Here is a 19022-nt window from a genome sequence, read left to right as displayed (position 1 = left end):
TGCAAATTATATGAGTGAGGTTATTTGAGGACGTTTAGTGAGGTTTAGTGAGTAAATATAGTATTTGAAAATTTTATAAGAGGTGTAAAAAATATAGAGGTCAAGTGAGTAAATTTGGAGGTTTTAATAGAAAAAATCATATATAGAAGACCAAAACTTGTTTAAAACAAGAGATTTAGGCCAAAATGATTACATAATTGGGTTGCTCCATCGTGTGAAGCTCATGAGTTGTTCGATTTTCAAACTGCAGTTTTTCTTCAATAGTTGTCAATTAGCGTAGACAAACTAGTTATTGTCCCAGTGGCAACTACACAATTGTCTATGTCCCAACAATGCCAAGCATCGTTTTCCCAATATCGTACATTATGTGAGGTATCCTAAGCAACTTAAGGCCTAGGGTAAGCACCTTCGTTAGTCTTCCCCTACTCATCTTTTATTTAATATTTATCTTAACAAGTCTTTGAATTGAGCCACTCATGTATAAGTGAAACTGGATTAATGGCCGGCCACTTAGGTCATGCTCATGATTACGTGATATGATTCGGAATTCTACAATCTCTTCATTAATGTTTTTATTCCACATAATTTTTTTTTATTTTTAGAATAAGATCCTTTATTAAAATGAAACGAAGTTACATAATATGGGAATGACTGGTGGTGGATAAGAATTCCCCACTCTCCTCCCTAAAATCTAAACCAGTTACGGGTCCGTCACCATAAATGACTTTCATGAGCCAAAAGGGCCCAACCCCTAACCACCAATACCGCCCAACGACTCGGGCTACCTAGAATCCCGAGAATATAGATACCACCTTATAGACAACCGCTAAAACAACCAACACCCTCTTCCACACCGTGTCCCAAAGATGTCAGACCACGTGCAAGGATCGCTCGTCAGCACATTGACCATAAGACAAAACCAACAATAAACCAATTCGTCCCCAGGAAAAACACCACATCCATGACACCTCAATTTGACCCAACCCTAGCTCAACAAAGTAGGGACATGCTAAAAACCAGAAAAACCTAACCAAAACCCTAATCGAAATCCTAACCAAGAAAACTACTTTAAACAAAGACATAGACTAGCCGCTGCAATCATCTTCCTCCTCTTCAGATGACCCGCCTGCAGACCACCCCCATAAATCAGTCCCGTCGAAATCGCACCGCCGGAAAGACTCCATCCATGCAGCAAGCCACACCAACCTCAACTTTTGTCGGTCAGATCCAGGCATAAAGCCAGATCTCGATGAGCCCACACCAAGAATCAGTGAGAAACTCGCTGTGCCTTGTTGCCCGGCTTCGTCCATCCGCCTGAAAGTTTGACACCCTTGCACTCTCCTCCTATCGACCAAACCCGGAGAGATAGCGTCGTACGATCCATGGCAAACCGCCGCCACGATCGAGCCTCTGACCACCTGCTCCAAGCCTGCGTTGATCGCCAACCATCCATCCTGTCCGCCTGCACCGCCGCCTGAGAGGGACGAAGAATCATACACGACCAAGAAGGTCGAACCAGATACCAAAAACTGAAACCCGAAGCCCCCACAATCTCGTCCGGCAACACCCGCCACTCATCGATGAGGCTTGGACCTATGGTCGATGCTGCGGAGCCGTTGGACAGGCAACAACCGCTTCTGTGCGTTTCCAAAACCCTAGTTTTCATCCCTCTATTCTCGGAGCCGAAAGAATGAATATGCGATACAAATATATTGGTTTATTTCACATAATTAATACTGTAAAACGTACGAATAAACTTGACTTCCTTACAAACTTCTTTTTAATATAAATGAATAGAAAATAAGAAGAAAACAAGTTTCTGTAAGTAGACACTTAGAGCAACTCCAACAGCTTCCCCATATTTTGATTTTTCTCTACTTTAGGGAAAAATAAGTCTCTTTTGCTCCAACAAATTTCCTATAATTATCCCTATTTTAGAGAAAGTGATGAAAGAGAAAATCAAATTCCCTATATTTACTGCAATATCTAAAATTTAAGGAAGAATATGGAGATTTTAGAGATTGCTGTAAAATAGAGAATCTGTTGGAGTTGGAGAAAAAAAAGATGCTAAACCTTTGACTTTTGCTTCCCTATTATACAAAAATTATAGGAAAGCTGTTGGAGTTGCTCTTAGATCTTTCCCAAGAGCAGCAGATTAAGTGATTAACACCCAAAACGTGATAGACTCAAACGCATGATTTAATCCCCACTTTGACTTCTAAGTTTTTATCTCACGAAACAAACCCACTGATAGTCATAAATATATATATATATATATATAATAATAATAATAATAATAATAATAATAATAATAACCCACTGATAGGATGGGATCATCATAACACCATCGCTCAATAATGTTCTTTAATCCGATTCTCAAGAAAAGTTTTTTCCTCTAATCAAATAGTGTGGACCTTTTTGACACAATTGTCTCTATCCAGATCCATCCAAAGACAGATCAGTCATCGAAAAACAGACCCAACACTATTACAACAATATATATGGTCCAGATAACCTATACAAAGACAGACTTTAATTTGCCTTTCCCACTGTAGCTAAGACAAGATCAGTTATATGAAAGTAAGAAACATGAAAACGAGATTGTGGGATATCAATACAAGATTACAAACGTCGTGTTATTAGACAAAACAATGAAAGTGTTGTACCCTAAATCACAATAGATGGTCCCTTTTATTTTTCTTTTTGATCATATAGCTTAAAAGTTAGAACGTTTGATCATTTGTCTTGGAAAAAATAAAAAATAAAAACAAACTACACTGAATAATCTTCAATTATTTTTATTTTTATGCATATGGCATAAAGACAAATGATTGTTTCCAAAGATATTCGATTGTGAGTGCATGATGAGGGAACGATGAGTTAGGAGTGTGCATGATTTTGAGATCTCAATCAACAATATTGAAGGGAGAATAATATAAACATGACCATACAACTTCTTTTTCCTTTTAAATTTCTTTTGTCGTTTTAGTACCACAAATTTCTAACATCCGCCAAGAGGATTTTACTTTTACATTTTTATATTCTTCATTTTACATGGATTAAGAATTAAATATAATTTTTTAGAGGTTAAGCTGTACAATGCTGAAAAATCTTCGATTTGATTGACTAAATTAATGATAATCTTAGAAAAAAAGATTCTAATTATATAAGTTTGAGTGAAAAACAGCTTGAAATAATATTAGATCAAATAAAGCATATAACTAGTTAAAGTACTACTCTTGAAAAAAAAATTAGTTAAAGTACTAAACAAATAGGAGGGGGCATTATTACCTTGTTCTTGTGAGAGTGAGGGACCTACAAATGTCATTGGGAAACGAATATGGCAAAAGAACCAGAAATGAGATCAAACATCTCTATGTACAATATATATATTTTTTTCCTATATTACATGAGGAGGTAGTCTATCGTCGAATCTGTTCAGATACAAATTAACAAACCAAAACTAATTGATTAAACTCAAATGTGGAGCGGCAGAGAAGCAGAGCATCTATTAGTTATTTACGGAAGACCTGATTATATGTGAAACCTTGAAAAGTTGCATACAATTCAGGAAGATCGAAGAAAAATTGACCCAAAGAAAATTGCCTCACTAGTCACTACCAATATTAACAAACAGATAGTGCCTCCCTAAATCCAATGCCAAGAGCACTGGTTTGAATACCCTTCTTATCAAACTCTGGATTGCCTTTCTGCATCATGGCAACGAACTCATTGTAATCTATTCGACCGTCCTGAAAGATAAAACAGTAATGATGCTTAATATCAGAGACGAGAACATTAGCTAATATCACTGGAATGAATTTGAAATATGTGTACTTACATTGTCCTGATCGACTTCTCGGATCAACTCTTCCAAGTGGACATCCTGAATGCCAAACTCCTCACACGCTTGTTGAAGTTCATCTTGAGTTATATAGCCACTGCCATCTTTGTCAAAATATGAGAAAGCTGCAAACAAATGATCTTCCCTCTCTACTTTGTTTAAATGCAATGTTGCTGCTATGAACTCCCCATAATCAATTGTGCCACTGTTGTCAACATCAGCCTGCATTTCACAACAGGTAGCATTAGAAATTTAGAATAATCGTCAAACAGCACGATTACTTTCTTTCCCTATGCTTGGACAAGTATGTGATGGATAAAATCATAAAACGAAACTTCAAATACGATAATTGGCCAATGGAATTTCAAAAAGTAAGAACGTTGATGGTCGCAATCCTTATGCCTAGCAACTATGATGATGGGAATATCCAGAATTCAACATTTTTTTTTAACCAAGCAGGTAAATATACGTGTAGCAATGTAGCATCATTGAATTTAGAAGAATAATACTATGATAAAATTACTTACAGCTTGCATCAGGTCGTATATTTCAGACTCATTTAGAGTAGCTCCAAATCTTTTCAGTCCATCTTTCAGTTCTTCGAAACTAATTTGACCACTATTGTCAGTATCTATCATCTTGAACATTTCTTTTAAACCGGCAATTTCTTCTTCAGAGAGGTTTTCAGCAATGACCTGCAGGCAATAACGTAAATTAGAGGACCATTTGTGACCTTCGAAGGAACTTTGGTATTGAAAACTATTTAAAGCTAACGGTCACTAAAATTTCTGAACTTCAAAATAAGATACAACTGCAAAGACTTACTCTAAGAGCCATTTTCTTAATTTTGTTCATTGCAGAGAACTGCTTCAAGCGACTTAAGACTGCAGAATCAAGAGGCTTGTCTGGAGCCACCCCATCAACCTGAACCCAAGGGTGACCTGTCGGAACAAACATTACCAGCTTCAATTGCTGATGGCATCCTCTAACAGATGAGACTCAACATTTAAATTCATTTGAAGTTTTGAACCAATATAATGATGGTTTTGAGGAATGAGATTGGAATTCATTTTACATTCAACACCAAAACTGCCAAATGATCATACTCTTACATAACTCAAAATGTAAGATTGAAATGTAAATGAGTTTCATATGTCAAAAGCCTACCATTGAAAAGGGTATTGTCCTTGTGTCACTTTCTTAATAATTCTGAGTAAATAGAAATATATGAATATGAACTTACATAGAACTTGATGAGCAGTTAGCCGCTTTTTGGGGTTTCTGACAAGCATCTTCTTGACTAAATCTTTCGCACTTTCTGAAATATTAGGCCAGGGATCTGTTGAGAAGTCAAGATCACCATGCAAAACCTCTTCAAAGATCTCTTGCTCAGTTTCTGTTTTGATATGGTAAAAAAACAATTAGGATAAGAGAAAATTGACAAGTGCTTTTGAAAATACATAGACTTGAGACGGGAAAAAAACAATATATCATACAGTACTAGACATCTTAAATCTCTTACCACCCCAGAATGGAGGCACCCCACTCAAAAGAATGTAAATGATAACACCAACACTCCAAACATCTGCTTCTGGACCATACCGCTTGCGCAGAACTTCAGGTGCAACATAATATGGGCTTCCAACCACATCATTGAAAGTTTCACCTGCCAAATTAAGTTGTCAATGTTAGACAAGAGTCCTAAGACACGGGAAATTTGTATGTAGCACCAAATTCTTATATTCTTGTATGGTTGATCAAGAAGCAGAGGAAAGCATGCAAAACAACAGTCCACAATGTAACATAAGGGTTGATCAATAATAACATAACTACATATATGTTTACAGAAAGTAGAAGAAATTAATGTTATACATTGTAGTATGTAGTGATCATCAGATTGTCAAAATGCTACTAGCAGTAAAATCATAATACTATGAAGGGAAAAAAAAGGAGGACAGTTATGAAGACAAACCTGGCTTGAAAAATATTGACAGCCCAAAATCTATAGCTTTGAGGGCTGAATCCTCCTCCTCATCAACAAAAAGAAAGTTCTCGGGTTTAAGATCGCGATGCATAACACCCAAAGAATGGCAAGCTTCTATAACTCCAACTATAGTCCTTGCTAGCCGAGCTGCCTTTCTTTCAGAGTAATGCCCCCTCTTGATAATCCTATCAAAGAGCTCACCCCCTGCACATAATTCCATCACAACATGAACCGCAACAGCATCCTCATAAGCCGCCTTAATCGATATGACATTGGGATTCCCTGCCAAGTGATGCATTATTTGAATCTCCCTCCTCACATCCTCCACATCTTCTGCTGCCAACAATTTCCTTTTGGCAATGGATTTGCATGCGTATTCCTTTCCCGTTGCTTTCTCCACACAAAGGAAAGTTGTCCCAAATTGTCCATGTCCAAGCTTCTGGCCCAAATTGTAGTACTCCTTCAAATGACCTGTCTTGGTTTGCAAGACAGACTCTGCCTGAAGCCCTGCACTCGATACCCTCTTCACATTATGGGGCTTCTTCGGTCTCGCAGGCACTGCTTGCTGATTAGTCCCTCCATTTTGTGTTATGGGTTGCGCTGGTCTGGTCTCTTGATCCCTATGATTTACCGGTTGTTGAGGTTTAGTCTCTCCCTTCGGAATTGCTGCTTGTGCTGCTGGTTCAGTCTCCTCTTCCTTTTGCTTTTCGGGATGAACCTTCGTCGGTTGAATTGGGGGCTGCACTGGTTTAGAGCCCTCCGTGGTCATCTTGATTGCTTCTGGGGGATTGCTTTGAACATCATGAGGATTAGTTTCTGACTGATTGTTCAATGAGGGTGGTGCATCACTACTTTTAATTTCTCTAGTTGTAGGAGTAACCAAACCCCCGGTTGATCGAGTCCACCAGAGTGAATTTGAGACCGAATGGAAAAGCCCGTCCTTGGAATTTCCAACACAGTTGTTTCCCATCTGATATTGATCTCTAATCTCATCAAGCAGCTAAAGATCACACATATGATCATATAAAGGCCCAAATCCCATTTCTTAATTTTCTCCCAAAAAGGTAAGGGATATTAAAATGAAAGGGCCAAAAATGGAGCATTATCCCTCCAAATTATGCCAACTCAATCCCAATTACCCACCATTGACCTTTTATTTAGATTTCAAACAAATAATCATAAAACCCAGGAAGAAGAGATTTAAACACAAGACTCAACCCAACCAAACCAACCCACAAGACCCAATTTTCTAACGTCTCTTACAAGTTAGAAAAACACATTCCCAAGGCACAAAAATTCCTCAAAAAACCATTCAAACCTCCCAATGCAATACCCCGCCCCAGAAGACTATTGCACCCTAAACAGAAACTTCAACAAAAACCCAATTATAGAGGGGCCAAGGTGATATTGACGAATTCCACGTCAACCTTAAAATATCAGAATATGAGGAAGCGTAGGACGTAAGGAACAGGGAGAAAAGAAAAAACGACGAATGAGTGTGGTTTTTGAGGATCTGAGACTAGGGTTTTCGGTTTCTATACCATAATTGTTCCAAAAGTATCATAAAATCACCAGCATTCCTCACACAAATGAAGGAGGGATACGAATAGAAGGAACAGAGAAAAGAGAAAATGAAACAGAGAAAGAGAGAGGGTTAGGTTTTTCTGTTGGAATTCTTCAAACGCGTCAAACATATAAATGCTTTTTTTTTTTTTTTTTTGATGAAGACAGAATAGACCCTTGCGACTTTTTTGTTTAGTTTATTACTATGGCATTTGTCTCCTTGTTTTATTGGTTGGACCATTGGATGAAATATTTATTTCAATTAGGTGCAGGAACGAACGGCTGGGATTCTGTGGTTTGGGGGATTTTAGATTGTTGTGTTTTGACCGGCACTGTTCTAATACAACTGTGGCCGGCCGGAGCCGGGTTTGAACTTTCCTTTTCGGTTGTAAAAAGACTTTGAACAACATTTATATATTAAGAAAATGTTAAGAAAATAGATTAGGTACCCACTATAGAAGCTAACCAATTACCATCTTTATCTTTAAAATCTTATATAATTAAGTCAATTTTTGAGGGAATTGTTAAATTTTTGAAGTACTATATATACCCTCACATACTATAAATATTAATAAATAAATTATTTCTATATAAGATAAAATAGTCAATAAATTATATTATATTTGAAAATATTGCAATGCCTCTTATGAAAAAAAGAGAAACTTCCCCAAAATTAGGAGAATTGCAGTTAAAAAAAAAAACAAATAAAAGCCAATCTAGTGTAAATTAAGGAAATTGAGACATTTTGAGGGAAGATAACATTTACGGCTCCACAATCATAATGATTAGGTAATTGGGCCTTGAAGCCCTTGATTAAAGAATAAGTTACGTAATTATCTTGATTTTTTTCCTAACAAAATATTGTTTCTGATTGTATATGGCGAAGATTATGGGGTCTGTTTGAGACTGTTTTTCAAAAGTCTATAACCGCTCCTAAAATACTTTTAGACTGCAAGACACTTTCAAATGTTGTTAAGTGCTTCCGCAACTGATCCAATTATCCAAGCCACTTTTTTTTAATTATAATTAAATTATTCTATTAATACAAAAGCACTTATAGGACTCCAGAAAACAATCCCAAATAGGCCTTATTATACCCAGCAGGAGGCCTGGTTATGCAACCATGCCATTCGAGCCTTTTCTTATATTTTTCACTAAATTTTTTCAATTTACAAAACTGAGTTGCTGAAAGTTGTCTAATTAAATTCTCGTTTCGTAAAACATTAACAAAACTCAAAATGAAAGAAAGAACAAAGCAAGAGTTGACAACATCTTAGATTGCAACTTCTCCATTTGTAGAGTAATGTATGGCTCTTGATCCTTTTTTTATTTTTATTTTTGGAAATTTTTCTACAGATACCCTTTAAACTAGTCCTGGATCCTATAATCCTATTATATGTTGTAAGAGATGGAATATCTCTTATAAGCATTTGCTTACTCTTTAATTTATTGTTCGTCGTGGATTTAGGACCTTTAGAAGTTTCCTTGTAAGCTCCTAGGCTGATGGTCGACATGGCAAGCACACATTACACTGGATATGTCGGTGAAATGTAGCAGTCACAGCTAATCAAGATTATGATGATACTAACACGGATTACAGTGGAGATAATTAAGGTCGTAGAAAGTTGCAGACTCTCCACGAGGTTGGCTTCTTTGTTTGGTCAACAATGGCATTGTAGTTGTGTAGCATTAACTGCATTCGATTGGTGGGTGCTTGTTTTGGAAACTTCGTGATAATATAGAGAACGCTGACCAAAATTTCCAGCAAGACTTTGAGGTGCTCCACTAACTCTTGACGGATTCTTCAAGATACTTTGAGAATTCGGTCAATGTACGAGAAACATGTGATGTTCCAATACAAGAAAGGCATGATATAAAAAAATTAGGGGCTAGGATCACATGAGGATCAACTTTAAACCTCAATTTTTTTCTTGGTCACTTTTAATCTTTGTGAAAATTTAGGGAAATGTCATATACACCAGTTCGTAATTCGTGAGGATTCGAACACCGCAAAATTTTAGATTTAGAGTGCTCATTCGAGCCTGATCTTTAGATGTGGATCATCTAAGGCATATTATCATGGAGTACTCCTGCTGTCCAAACAGGGAAACCGGAGGATATATAGATGAGGTAATTCAAGTGATATCCAATACAGATCTAATTTTTGTTCGCTCATGGGATCTAACCTGAACCACCACGCATACATCTCCTTTCTTCTTGAGAATATGTAAACCTCTTATTAGTATATGGTTAGTTATCTCTTAAACACATGTTTAAGTTCGACTACAATGAAAAAATAAAGTGACGCACCTAAACACTGAGAATTATAAGATTGCTCCTTTTATTTTGGAATGACGGAGTCAAACCCTTATTTTAGGGGGTATTGAGAGTTTATTCTTTAAAATAGGTTTTTGTACTCTTGATCCTTTAGACGTGAATCAATTTTGTATTGCTTGTTGGAATTATTAATCAAATTTGACATATTTGATTAAAAAAAAAAAAGGATTTTCCTAATCCCTTCCCGAAAGGAAGAGTTATGTCACTCAAACAGGATTTGGTCCCAGGATCGAATCGATCTTCATGCTGCCATCGTCAAGACCGTCTCTCAGTATAGTTCAGTAAATGATGAAACGAAACGTGGCAGAAGATTATATTAACAAAAGTATAACGACCACTGAGCAACTTCGGAATTTCAGATACAACCACCCTTAAATCCTTAATTATATCCTCTAGTGAGAAGGCCTTTCTTTTATCTGAACTAATAATTCCTCTGATCAATTACAGTCCATTCAAACCAAGCAATTCTGTACTCTTTGAATATCCACATTCACATATTAAGGCAATGAAATGATTCATGCTAAAACCAAAACCATGATATTGCTTAAACGTGTGACAATATTACTGCAATGGGCTTGTAGTCAAGCACTCATAGAAAGTCCACTCCTATAAACATGTACCCTACACTAAGTAGAAAAGAAAGGTAGGATGAGAACAGCAGAAGTGAACATAGTCATTCTCTCAACAAACCACCTGGCAACTTCAAAGTGATCTAGACGAGGCTTTTTCAAACATCTCTTGCCAACCCAGAAAGATCAACCTCCCCAGATTTTGTGCCATCTTCCTGCTGACGATGGCTGTCAATAGGTATCTCTCTCCTCGGAGATGGTAGTGTAGTAGAGGGTCCCTCATCAAAGATGAGTGGAATGCCAAATGAACTGAAGAATCCATTCTTCATATCCTCAGCAGCTTCAAAGAATCGGCTGAGCCCACCTAAGAAGTTGCGTTCAATTTCATCAATATCACTCTGTAGTCCAGGGAAGTTAAATGCTCCATTGTCTGATGATCCAAAGGGCACAGACCCTTTCATCACCTGGTCCGTGACATCATCTTCGGTGTACTCTTTGTTGGATTGTACCACTTCAACGGGCCTAATAAAAAGTAAAGTGCAGAACAGATTTTATACGTTGGTCAATGTTATAGTAAACAAGCCAATAGGAACCAACAATGCTCAACAAGAGGAAAGAGAGAAAAAAGATTGGTATGTTTAGTCGAACAGTTTTTGCTGCAAAGATAGCTCATCCTACCATTAATCAGCCATAAAATGAGTTTAGGATGCCCTTTAAACTACAAATGAGCCATTTAAAACCACAAGAATCAGTTATCCAGAAATGAATTGCATCAAAACTTGCAGAACTGATGTTCAATCATATTGATACTTTGGTTACATTGGTTCTAATAAGGGCAGCAACAACCTATTTTACATCACCATAAAAGTACGTATGAGCTTGTTCATCTAATTTACGATAATCAAAAGCCACATACTACCTCTATGTGGAGTAATCATACAAGAAGTCTTAGGAGTTGTCATTCAAGGGAGATTTAGCAAACCTAAAAATAACATGCTATTCATTCTTCACTAAAATGCAAATCATATGAACATACCAAGTTGCATATTGAGGACATAAAACTCATCTTAGAGTTCTTCAATTTTGTTTGCTTGCAAATAGAAAGAAAGAAAGAATCTTGATTCACTTTAGAAAGTGTTTTGACCAAATTACAGCGGAACCAATATTTTCTTTCTTGATTTCCCACAAATAGCATATTTCATGTTTAATGTTTGGGTTGATCATTGCCATCATGAAACAGTGCTCAGAAGCTAAAACAAGCTTATGAGTTGTAATCCTATTTGAACAAGGAAGACCAGAAATCCTATAAACAACACGCTAGCCTTCTTCACAAGACTGTCCATCAAACACACTTAAAAATTTGCATAATGAAGGCATCAAGATTCATCTTACATGTCTTCAACTTTGTTTTCTTGCAAAAAGAAAGAAAAAAGTCTTTCGATTCTCTTTTAAGAACTGTATTGTCAGAATTCCGTTTTCTAACCCTTTCCTGATCTTAACTCTGGAAAGACGTCCCAACAACACAATTTCAGTCTTTTCTAAAAAGGTTAAACAGTCCTACAGCATTACAAACAATCAACTTTACTAATCAAGCCTTGGCCCATTCGAACCCAAATAAGTGTACACCATAAATTCAGTGCCTAATCCAAGATAGCATTATCAATACCTTCCGCAAATTATAACCTTCAAATCTTAGAATTCCTTTGTTTGTTTACTAAAACCCCAACTTCAAATAACTATCACAGACTCATAAAGTAAGCCACAAAAGAAGCCAATTTTACAAAATTAAAATCCTCACGCAGAGAAATTTCAAACCATTCACCAAAACAATTCACGGTGACAGCTCTGATATCTATGGAATTCAAGGAAAATGGAGAGAGAGAGAGAGAGAGAGAGAGAGAGAGAGAGAGAGAGAGAGAGAGAGAGAGAGAGATGAAGTTACCGGCCAACGCAGTCGCGGAGAAGCTCCTCGGTCTTCTCGCACTTTCTGATGAACTTTCCAGGCTCCACCTCCTCCGTCTTGCACTGCGTCCTTACCATCTTTCTCGTGGAGCATCGGTCGCCGTCCGATCGGGGGCTGATGTCAGCCGCAGACGGATTAACGTCGTCGTCCCTCCATACCCAACCCATTTCTTGGTTTGGTTCGCTTGAATTGGAATTTGGCTTTCTTCTCTGGTTTTGTGGCTTCTGTATATTCGGGAACTCTCTGTGTCTATTGGAACTCGGTGTTTGGGTTTGAGATACGGGAATTTACTTGGGAGACAAGAAGAAGGCACCGTTTGGACAAAAACTGGGCCCTTTCTGGGCTGGCCTGGAATGAGCCCAATATCTAAGATGAGGTGTGAGTTTTGGACTTAGATCAAACTAATTAAAGAAAAAGTCAATACCCAAAAACCACACTTACGAAAAATAGTCGCCACAAAGTAGAAACCCTGGACTCATCAAAATATCATTTATAAATTTCAGGATCCCAATATTTGGTATGCTTCTGCTAAAAAAACAGTAGAAGAGGATTGGGATTCATCAAATAGGCATTTTATAGTCAACTCCGCCTATATGATCCATTTCAAAGAATCTGGTCTACCAAATTTTACCTGGAAGTTTATTTGGAAGTTATGCATGCCTCCAAAATTGAAAGTGTTCGCTTGGCTTTTAATCCATGGAAAACTTCTCACTAATGTTGAGAGGGTCAAAAGAAAGTTCTCCAGTAACGCTACTTGTCCTGGATGCCATAACTATGAGGAATCCCTGAGTCATTTGTTTAGAGATTGTCCTAAAGTATGTCATATTTGGAATAGGATCATTTGTTTTCACAGTATGCAAAGGGCCATGGTGTTGGATTAGGGTGCTTGGCTTGCTGCTAATACCCATTGCTCCAAGAGATACTATGGTGATAACCAATGGTGTATTGTCTTCTTCTTTACATGTTGGTATATTTGGGAGTGGAGGAATAAAGGGGTGTTTGAGGAAAACTTCCAATGCTTCCCTTGAAGATTATCACTGACGCTGTTACTGAATGGTCTTTAGCCCAAGCCAAACCACACTACTAGAATTTTACTGTTAGACATCATGACAATTATATCGGTGAGAAATTCACGCGATGTAAAAAAATATTCTAACATCGGTTTTTGAAAATTCGATTTCTATTTATATAATTAACATCTTTTATTACTGTTGACTGATGTATATAATTTGATTCTAAAATTCAAAAAAAAACGCGGAGAAAACTAAGTTAAAAATTTCGACACGGGGGGAACAAAATTTTCGTTTCCCACACACTTGGTTAGTTTTCCCACTCTCTTTGGCAGCCCATTTTCACCTCACTCACTTCATCTCCGAAAGAACTAGCACGCGACCCCTCTCTGGCTCTTCCCCGAAACTCTAGCCCTTTCCTCCTTCCTCTCCGGCTCTCTTTTAAGTGAACGAGATAGAAGACGACCCTTTTCGGTACACAACGTCAGCTTTACCGATGAGATGGACGTTCTAGGCGGCTCTGAAGAGGGGGACAGATTGGACCTTGAGGGCCAGTTGGTCACGGTTTGTCTGGGAAGCAAAGTGATCGAGCTGGAGGAGGTATTGGTTTCTGGGGTGGTAGGTGGCATCAAGGAGGTGTAGGATCCAACCCAAGTAGGCTTTAGACCCGGAGAGGAGGTGGGCCAAGGAAGGAGGGGTCGGATCGGAGGAGTTGTTATCGTGGTAGACGACGCGGTGGCTCTGCTGGGTCGGGAAGAGAAACGAGTCGGGTGGGATATGGGGGGAGGGGGACGAAGGTGGGGAGAGTGTGGCGTAGGTGAGGGAGGCGAAGGAGGAGGCGAGGGTGAGGAAGACGTGAAAGGCGAAGAGGTAAAAGGCGAAGATAGCGGGAGGAGAGAGGAGGAGAGGGAGGTGGTGGTGGCTGTGCTCCACGGCGTGTCAATTCTGCTCCGGTTGTCAACCAATTGGGACTGGTTCATCAGTCTCATTGTTGATGACTACCCACTTCTCAAACAAGACGGTACTGCTTGGATTTCAGTTCATTGTTTCTGGGTTGCTTATGATTTTTGTGTTTTTGATATGCTTTTTTGTTTGTAGGTTGTGTAGATCTTCTTCACATTATGTCATTTCTGCCTAAAGATCTGAACTTTGTGAACCATTCATTGGTTGGAAAGAGTAAGTGCATTTGTTTTTGTTTTTTTTTTTTGTATATGTTGTTTTCGAGTTTTGTGTTAATATTGGTGTTTTGAATGTTGTGGTGGATGCTGAAGTATGTGAGGGTTTGAATGTTTTGTGGTGCTACAGGTTGAAGAGATTGAAAACGGTAATTGTTGAATAGATTGAAGCTCAGTTTTCAGCCCGGTAAGTTTGGACCTTTCTTTGTTTAGAACATAAACATAGTTCCTGGAAACTCTTGGTGATTATGATTTTGTTGGGATTGATTGGCCTCTAAGTAGAAAATGGAAACTTTCAGTGAATGTAATTTTGTTAGAGCTGCTTTGTGTTTGAGAAATGTGGAACATAATTGTTTGAGAAATGTGGAAGTAATTATGTTTTGGATATGGCTACTCTGACTATCATGAGGGCTCTTCCAAGAGAGGCAATTACGATTCTATTATTAATTATATGAATTGAATTTGTATCTGTCTACCCTTGAACATTCTATTATTAATGTTATCATACTACAATGTGCTTATTATTTTTGTTTGCTCATGTACATTGGTGAAAGTGCAAGATTGATAAGGGAAATGTTTGGTTATGCTTGTGATCACCAGGTTTGGGCTTGAAATTTGTTCGACATTTTCTCTGCATATTACTGTTAAAAAGCATACCTTGTTTTTTGACTTCATGTCTAGCCCTGTATCATTTTTATGGATGAGATTGATGCTATTGATGGATGGCATTTTAGCGAAGGGACCAGTGTAGACTGTGAAATCCAACGAACAGTCATGGAGTTGCCTAACCAATTAGATGGATTTGATCAACTTGGGAAGGTACTTGAGTTCTTATTGATCTTGTTGGTTATTCACATTAAATGGATGCAAAGTTATCTGGTCAATCCTTCAACTTTGGTTATCTGTGGATGTATTTGCTAAGATTGTATAGCTATGTTTGTTTTTGCATTACATTATCTATCAATCCTTCAACTTTGCAAGCAAGAACCATGCCTTAATCTTATCACTTGTCACTTGTCTCTTGTCTTCAAAAGATCTGAACATCTTTCATGAGGTGACAACTATCACGAGGTACTATATATCTGAACACCTTCAATGGTGTTCATTAATTGGGAGATGAACTTTTGAAAGAGGCTAACATATCTCGCTTTGCAGTAGAGATTTTGGGAATGGAAAGGACATTAGAGTCTGATATTTTGTCGTCTTAGGCCTTTGTTCTTCTGGGTTATGATGGTTTGGTGAAAGTTTTGTGAATCTGGGATTGCTTCTTAGGGTTAACTATTATACCTTGCTTCTTAATTGGGCTATTGATTTGCATTATGTATGACTCGGATTGGAATATGAATTTATTAATCTCATATATTTTCTTGGTTTTGAGTCTCGTATTTACTTTCCGTTTGATGTAATCTGAATTGTAATTCGCTATCTGACAAAATATTTGTTTCCATACCCTTTGATCTAATTTTGCGAAAAGGATCTTCACGGTTGCGTGAATTTGCTTTTGAAACCTACGTGACTATGTCATTAAGCTATATGTGCAATTTCAGCTTTTAGTCTGTGGTTTAGGATTTCGATTCAATGAAACAGCATGCATTTCTGTGGCATGTTGGGGAAACAACAGCGGCCGCCCATGGACTAATATATATGACATAGACAAGTTATGTGCTGCCCCCATATTGCGAATATGAAAATGATTACATGTATTGGACAGCATTTCGGAGCTCTAACATTCTTTTGATTTTTCATTTGCCAGGTTTGTGGGGAAGATATGTAGAAATTTGAGAGAGTAGAAATCATATATGTTGTACGCTGCTGTTGGTTGTCCTTGGTGTTGCTGCACTGAGTGATCTCATCAAAGAGGTACTTTATATAACTAATCTACATCACTACCATGATTTCATTGTGGAAAATGACGAGCAAGTAAATATTACAACTTAATTTGGTTTCTTATCTTTTACACTTTTTTTATTGTAGTCATCTTTCCTTAACAGATACCATTAGCAACTGGTTGTAAAATATGTTACATGTTTGTCTTTATTAATATGTGCCATATTTGAGATGATCCGACCTTGTTGCTAGTGTTAAGATGCACTTTGCACTCAATACCTTTGAGCTGGGCTATCAGTGATTTTCTCAATTGAAGATCATCTATAATATATGTCAATCAATTCTATCATGTACCTTCTTGTGCAGTCTTGGTATTTTTTTTTATTATTATTCTTTTTTTTTTCCTAATGGGAATTTTGTTATCAGGGAATAAGTTATGCTCCTCGATGTGCTTTATGGTTCTTCTTAAAGTTGCCTTTACCTATTGAGACATATGTCTCCTCTATAGTCCCGTTCAATCCTTTACAGCTCTTCTTAGGAATTTGCAATTGAAAGTAACAAAAATTGTGACGGACTACTTTCAATATATATCTCTCTTTAGTATTTCATGGTATAGAAATTAGATGTTCTAAAAGTTTAAAGTTGAAGGAGGCTTAGTCTAGTTGCCTTTGAGCTAACAAATAATATTTTAAGGATACTACCTTGAAGCTTTATACACGTGCAATTATATTATACTTCTCTGACCCTAACCTTCCACTCTTATCTTTATGAAGACCAAACTAAAGCCTTAATTTATTTTGTATTATGCGGCCAGCTTAGAGACGATTGCTTGTCTATAATCACAAACCCTTTTACCTGATGATTATGACTTATGTTATTTTATATGTTTTTAGCAGGCAGCAAAGAATCGAAAGGATACACCCAAAAACAACTTGACGAGGTACCACATTGAAGTGGCTAACTATTTGTAGACTTTGCTATAGATGGAGACTAGCAAAGTGATTTTGAGTAAGGCTAGCTAGATTTTTTTGAACCATTTTGGAGTAGTTGTATTGTTGCAGCAGTTGCGAACAAATTAAACTACATGTAGTTATTGCAATTGTATGTTTTAGGCTAGCATTGAAGTAGGTTGGGGTCATTTTGCCTATTTTTTTTTAACTATTAACATCTTTGATGTTGGATACAAATTAATGCAATGCCCCATATTCAAATTATTTGGGATTTCATGTTGTCAAATGTGGATTTGGTTGATTTTGTAGCAGCAATTAGAAAGTTAGTAGACATCATGCTCATATAAAGGACATGATGTATATACACCTATTTCAAATTAGTATTAAACTACAAAAACGATGTCATTAAAGAGATGATACATCAGATTCGAAACAGAAATCGATGTCTCTTTATTAAGTGCACATCAAGTTATTAAGTAAGAAACGATGTAAAACAACGCAATGGATATCGACTTATTAAGTAAGAAACGATGTAAAACAATGCAATGGACATCGATTTATTAAATGAAAAACGATGTTTAGTATAAGTATGAACATCAGTGTTAACCTCAAAAACTGATGTTTAATATAAGCTTGGACATCACTTCGTAAAAGGAAACGATGTTTAACATAATAATGAACATCGGTCGAGTAATACAAAAGAATGTAGAATCAATCTTAAATAGTGTGATATATGGCAAGTACCCGTAAAGCTTATAAACAGCAGGCAAATTTCAAAAATACCGATGTCTAAGAATATATTACACATCGTTTCTAGAATGAGTAACGATGTTAAGATGAATACTAGTGCTATTGGACCTATATTTCGTTAAGCATTAAATGCATAAATATGAAGGTTTAACAATATCTAAAAACACCAATTTGTGATCATAATAGCAGTTTAACATCGATTTTGGAATCTAATCCGATGTTTATTGTTGTATGGGACATCGGTTTTTAACCGATGTCTATTTTTTGGCGATCTTTTACATCACCCACTAACACATGGGTACAAATTTTTTTTTACATCGGTTTTTGGCCAATGTATATGAGAAAAATTCTAGTAGTGCCACCTGATTCAAATGTGAGGTATGTTATTGATTTTAAATGGTCAAAACCTGATATAGGATGGGTAAAACTCAATGTTGATGGAGCTAATTAAATCCAATTCTGGTAACATTGGTGCTGGGGGTGTGCTTAGAGATCAGAATGGAACCTAGATAAAAGGTTTTTCTTCATACATGGGATATGGCAAAGTCATTGAGGCTGAGGCTTGGGGGATGCTTCTTGGTTTGCAGATGGCTTATCAATTGAATATCCCTAAAATTATAGTTGAATGCGATTTAGAATTTATTGTTCAGTTGTTGAACAATGGTGTTGATAACCTTCATCCTCTTAAGAGTGTTATTGATAGCTGCCTACAAATGAAAGCTGGATTTGAAGAATGCATTGTGGCTCATGTGTATCGAGAAGTTAACATGGTTGCAGATGTGCCATCTAAGTGTAGTTTGGACACTGACGTAGGCACTATCTACATGGAGCAACCTCCTCCTCAAGTTATCAATGCCTTCCTTGATGATTTGAGTGAAGTTCCTAGATCTAGGAAAGTTTGTAATGCCTTAAGTTAGTGTTCTTTGTTTTGGGTCTTTTTTGGCCCCCATCTTACCAAAAAAAAAAGCCAAATTCATCTAGGCAATGTGTCTCGAGAATTCATCTAGACATATATACTTAGTTGTATGTAAGTAGTTACTATTATTAGAA

The 19022-nt window shown here is 37.1% G+C and overlaps 3 protein-coding genes across 3 annotated transcripts; 1 reads left to right on the top strand and 2 right to left on the bottom strand.

The window, feature by feature from the left end:
- Positions 1–3359: 3359 nt before the first annotated feature.
- On the bottom strand, positions 3360–7494 carry LOC112192479 (calcium-dependent protein kinase 26). Its single transcript, XM_024332233.2, has 7 exons — positions 5817–7494; positions 5367–5510; positions 5088–5240; positions 4670–4785; positions 4372–4539; positions 3842–4066; positions 3360–3752 (listed from the first exon to the last, which is right to left on the bottom strand). Exons 1-7 carry the CDS (start codon positions 6796–6798, stop codon positions 3627–3629), a joined length of 1914 nt encoding a protein of 637 aa, XP_024188001.1. The 5' UTR covers positions 6799–7494; the 3' UTR covers positions 3360–3626.
- A 2685-nt stretch (positions 7495–10179) lies between these two features.
- LOC112192480 (fra a 1-associated protein) lies at positions 10180–12540 on the bottom strand. Its single transcript, XM_024332234.2, has 2 exons — positions 12240–12540; positions 10180–10819 (listed from the first exon to the last, which is right to left on the bottom strand). Exons 1-2 carry the CDS (start codon positions 12425–12427, stop codon positions 10456–10458), a joined length of 552 nt encoding a protein of 183 aa, XP_024188002.1. The 5' UTR covers positions 12428–12540; the 3' UTR covers positions 10180–10455.
- Positions 12541–18502: 5962 nt separating this feature from the next.
- On the top strand, positions 18503–18889 carry LOC112194310. Its single transcript, XM_024334561.1, has one exon. The coding sequence runs from the start codon at positions 18503–18505 to the stop codon at positions 18887–18889; it is 387 nt and encodes a 128-aa protein (XP_024190329.1).
- Positions 18890–19022: the final 133 nt, after the last annotated feature.

The sequence above is a fragment of the Rosa chinensis genome, chromosome 3 (genome assembly GCF_002994745.2).
Source record: "Rosa chinensis cultivar Old Blush chromosome 3, RchiOBHm-V2, whole genome shotgun sequence".
Taxonomy (NCBI): Eukaryota; Viridiplantae; Streptophyta; class Magnoliopsida; order Rosales; family Rosaceae; genus Rosa; species Rosa chinensis.
This window is presented reverse-complemented; position numbering and strand designations above follow the sequence as displayed.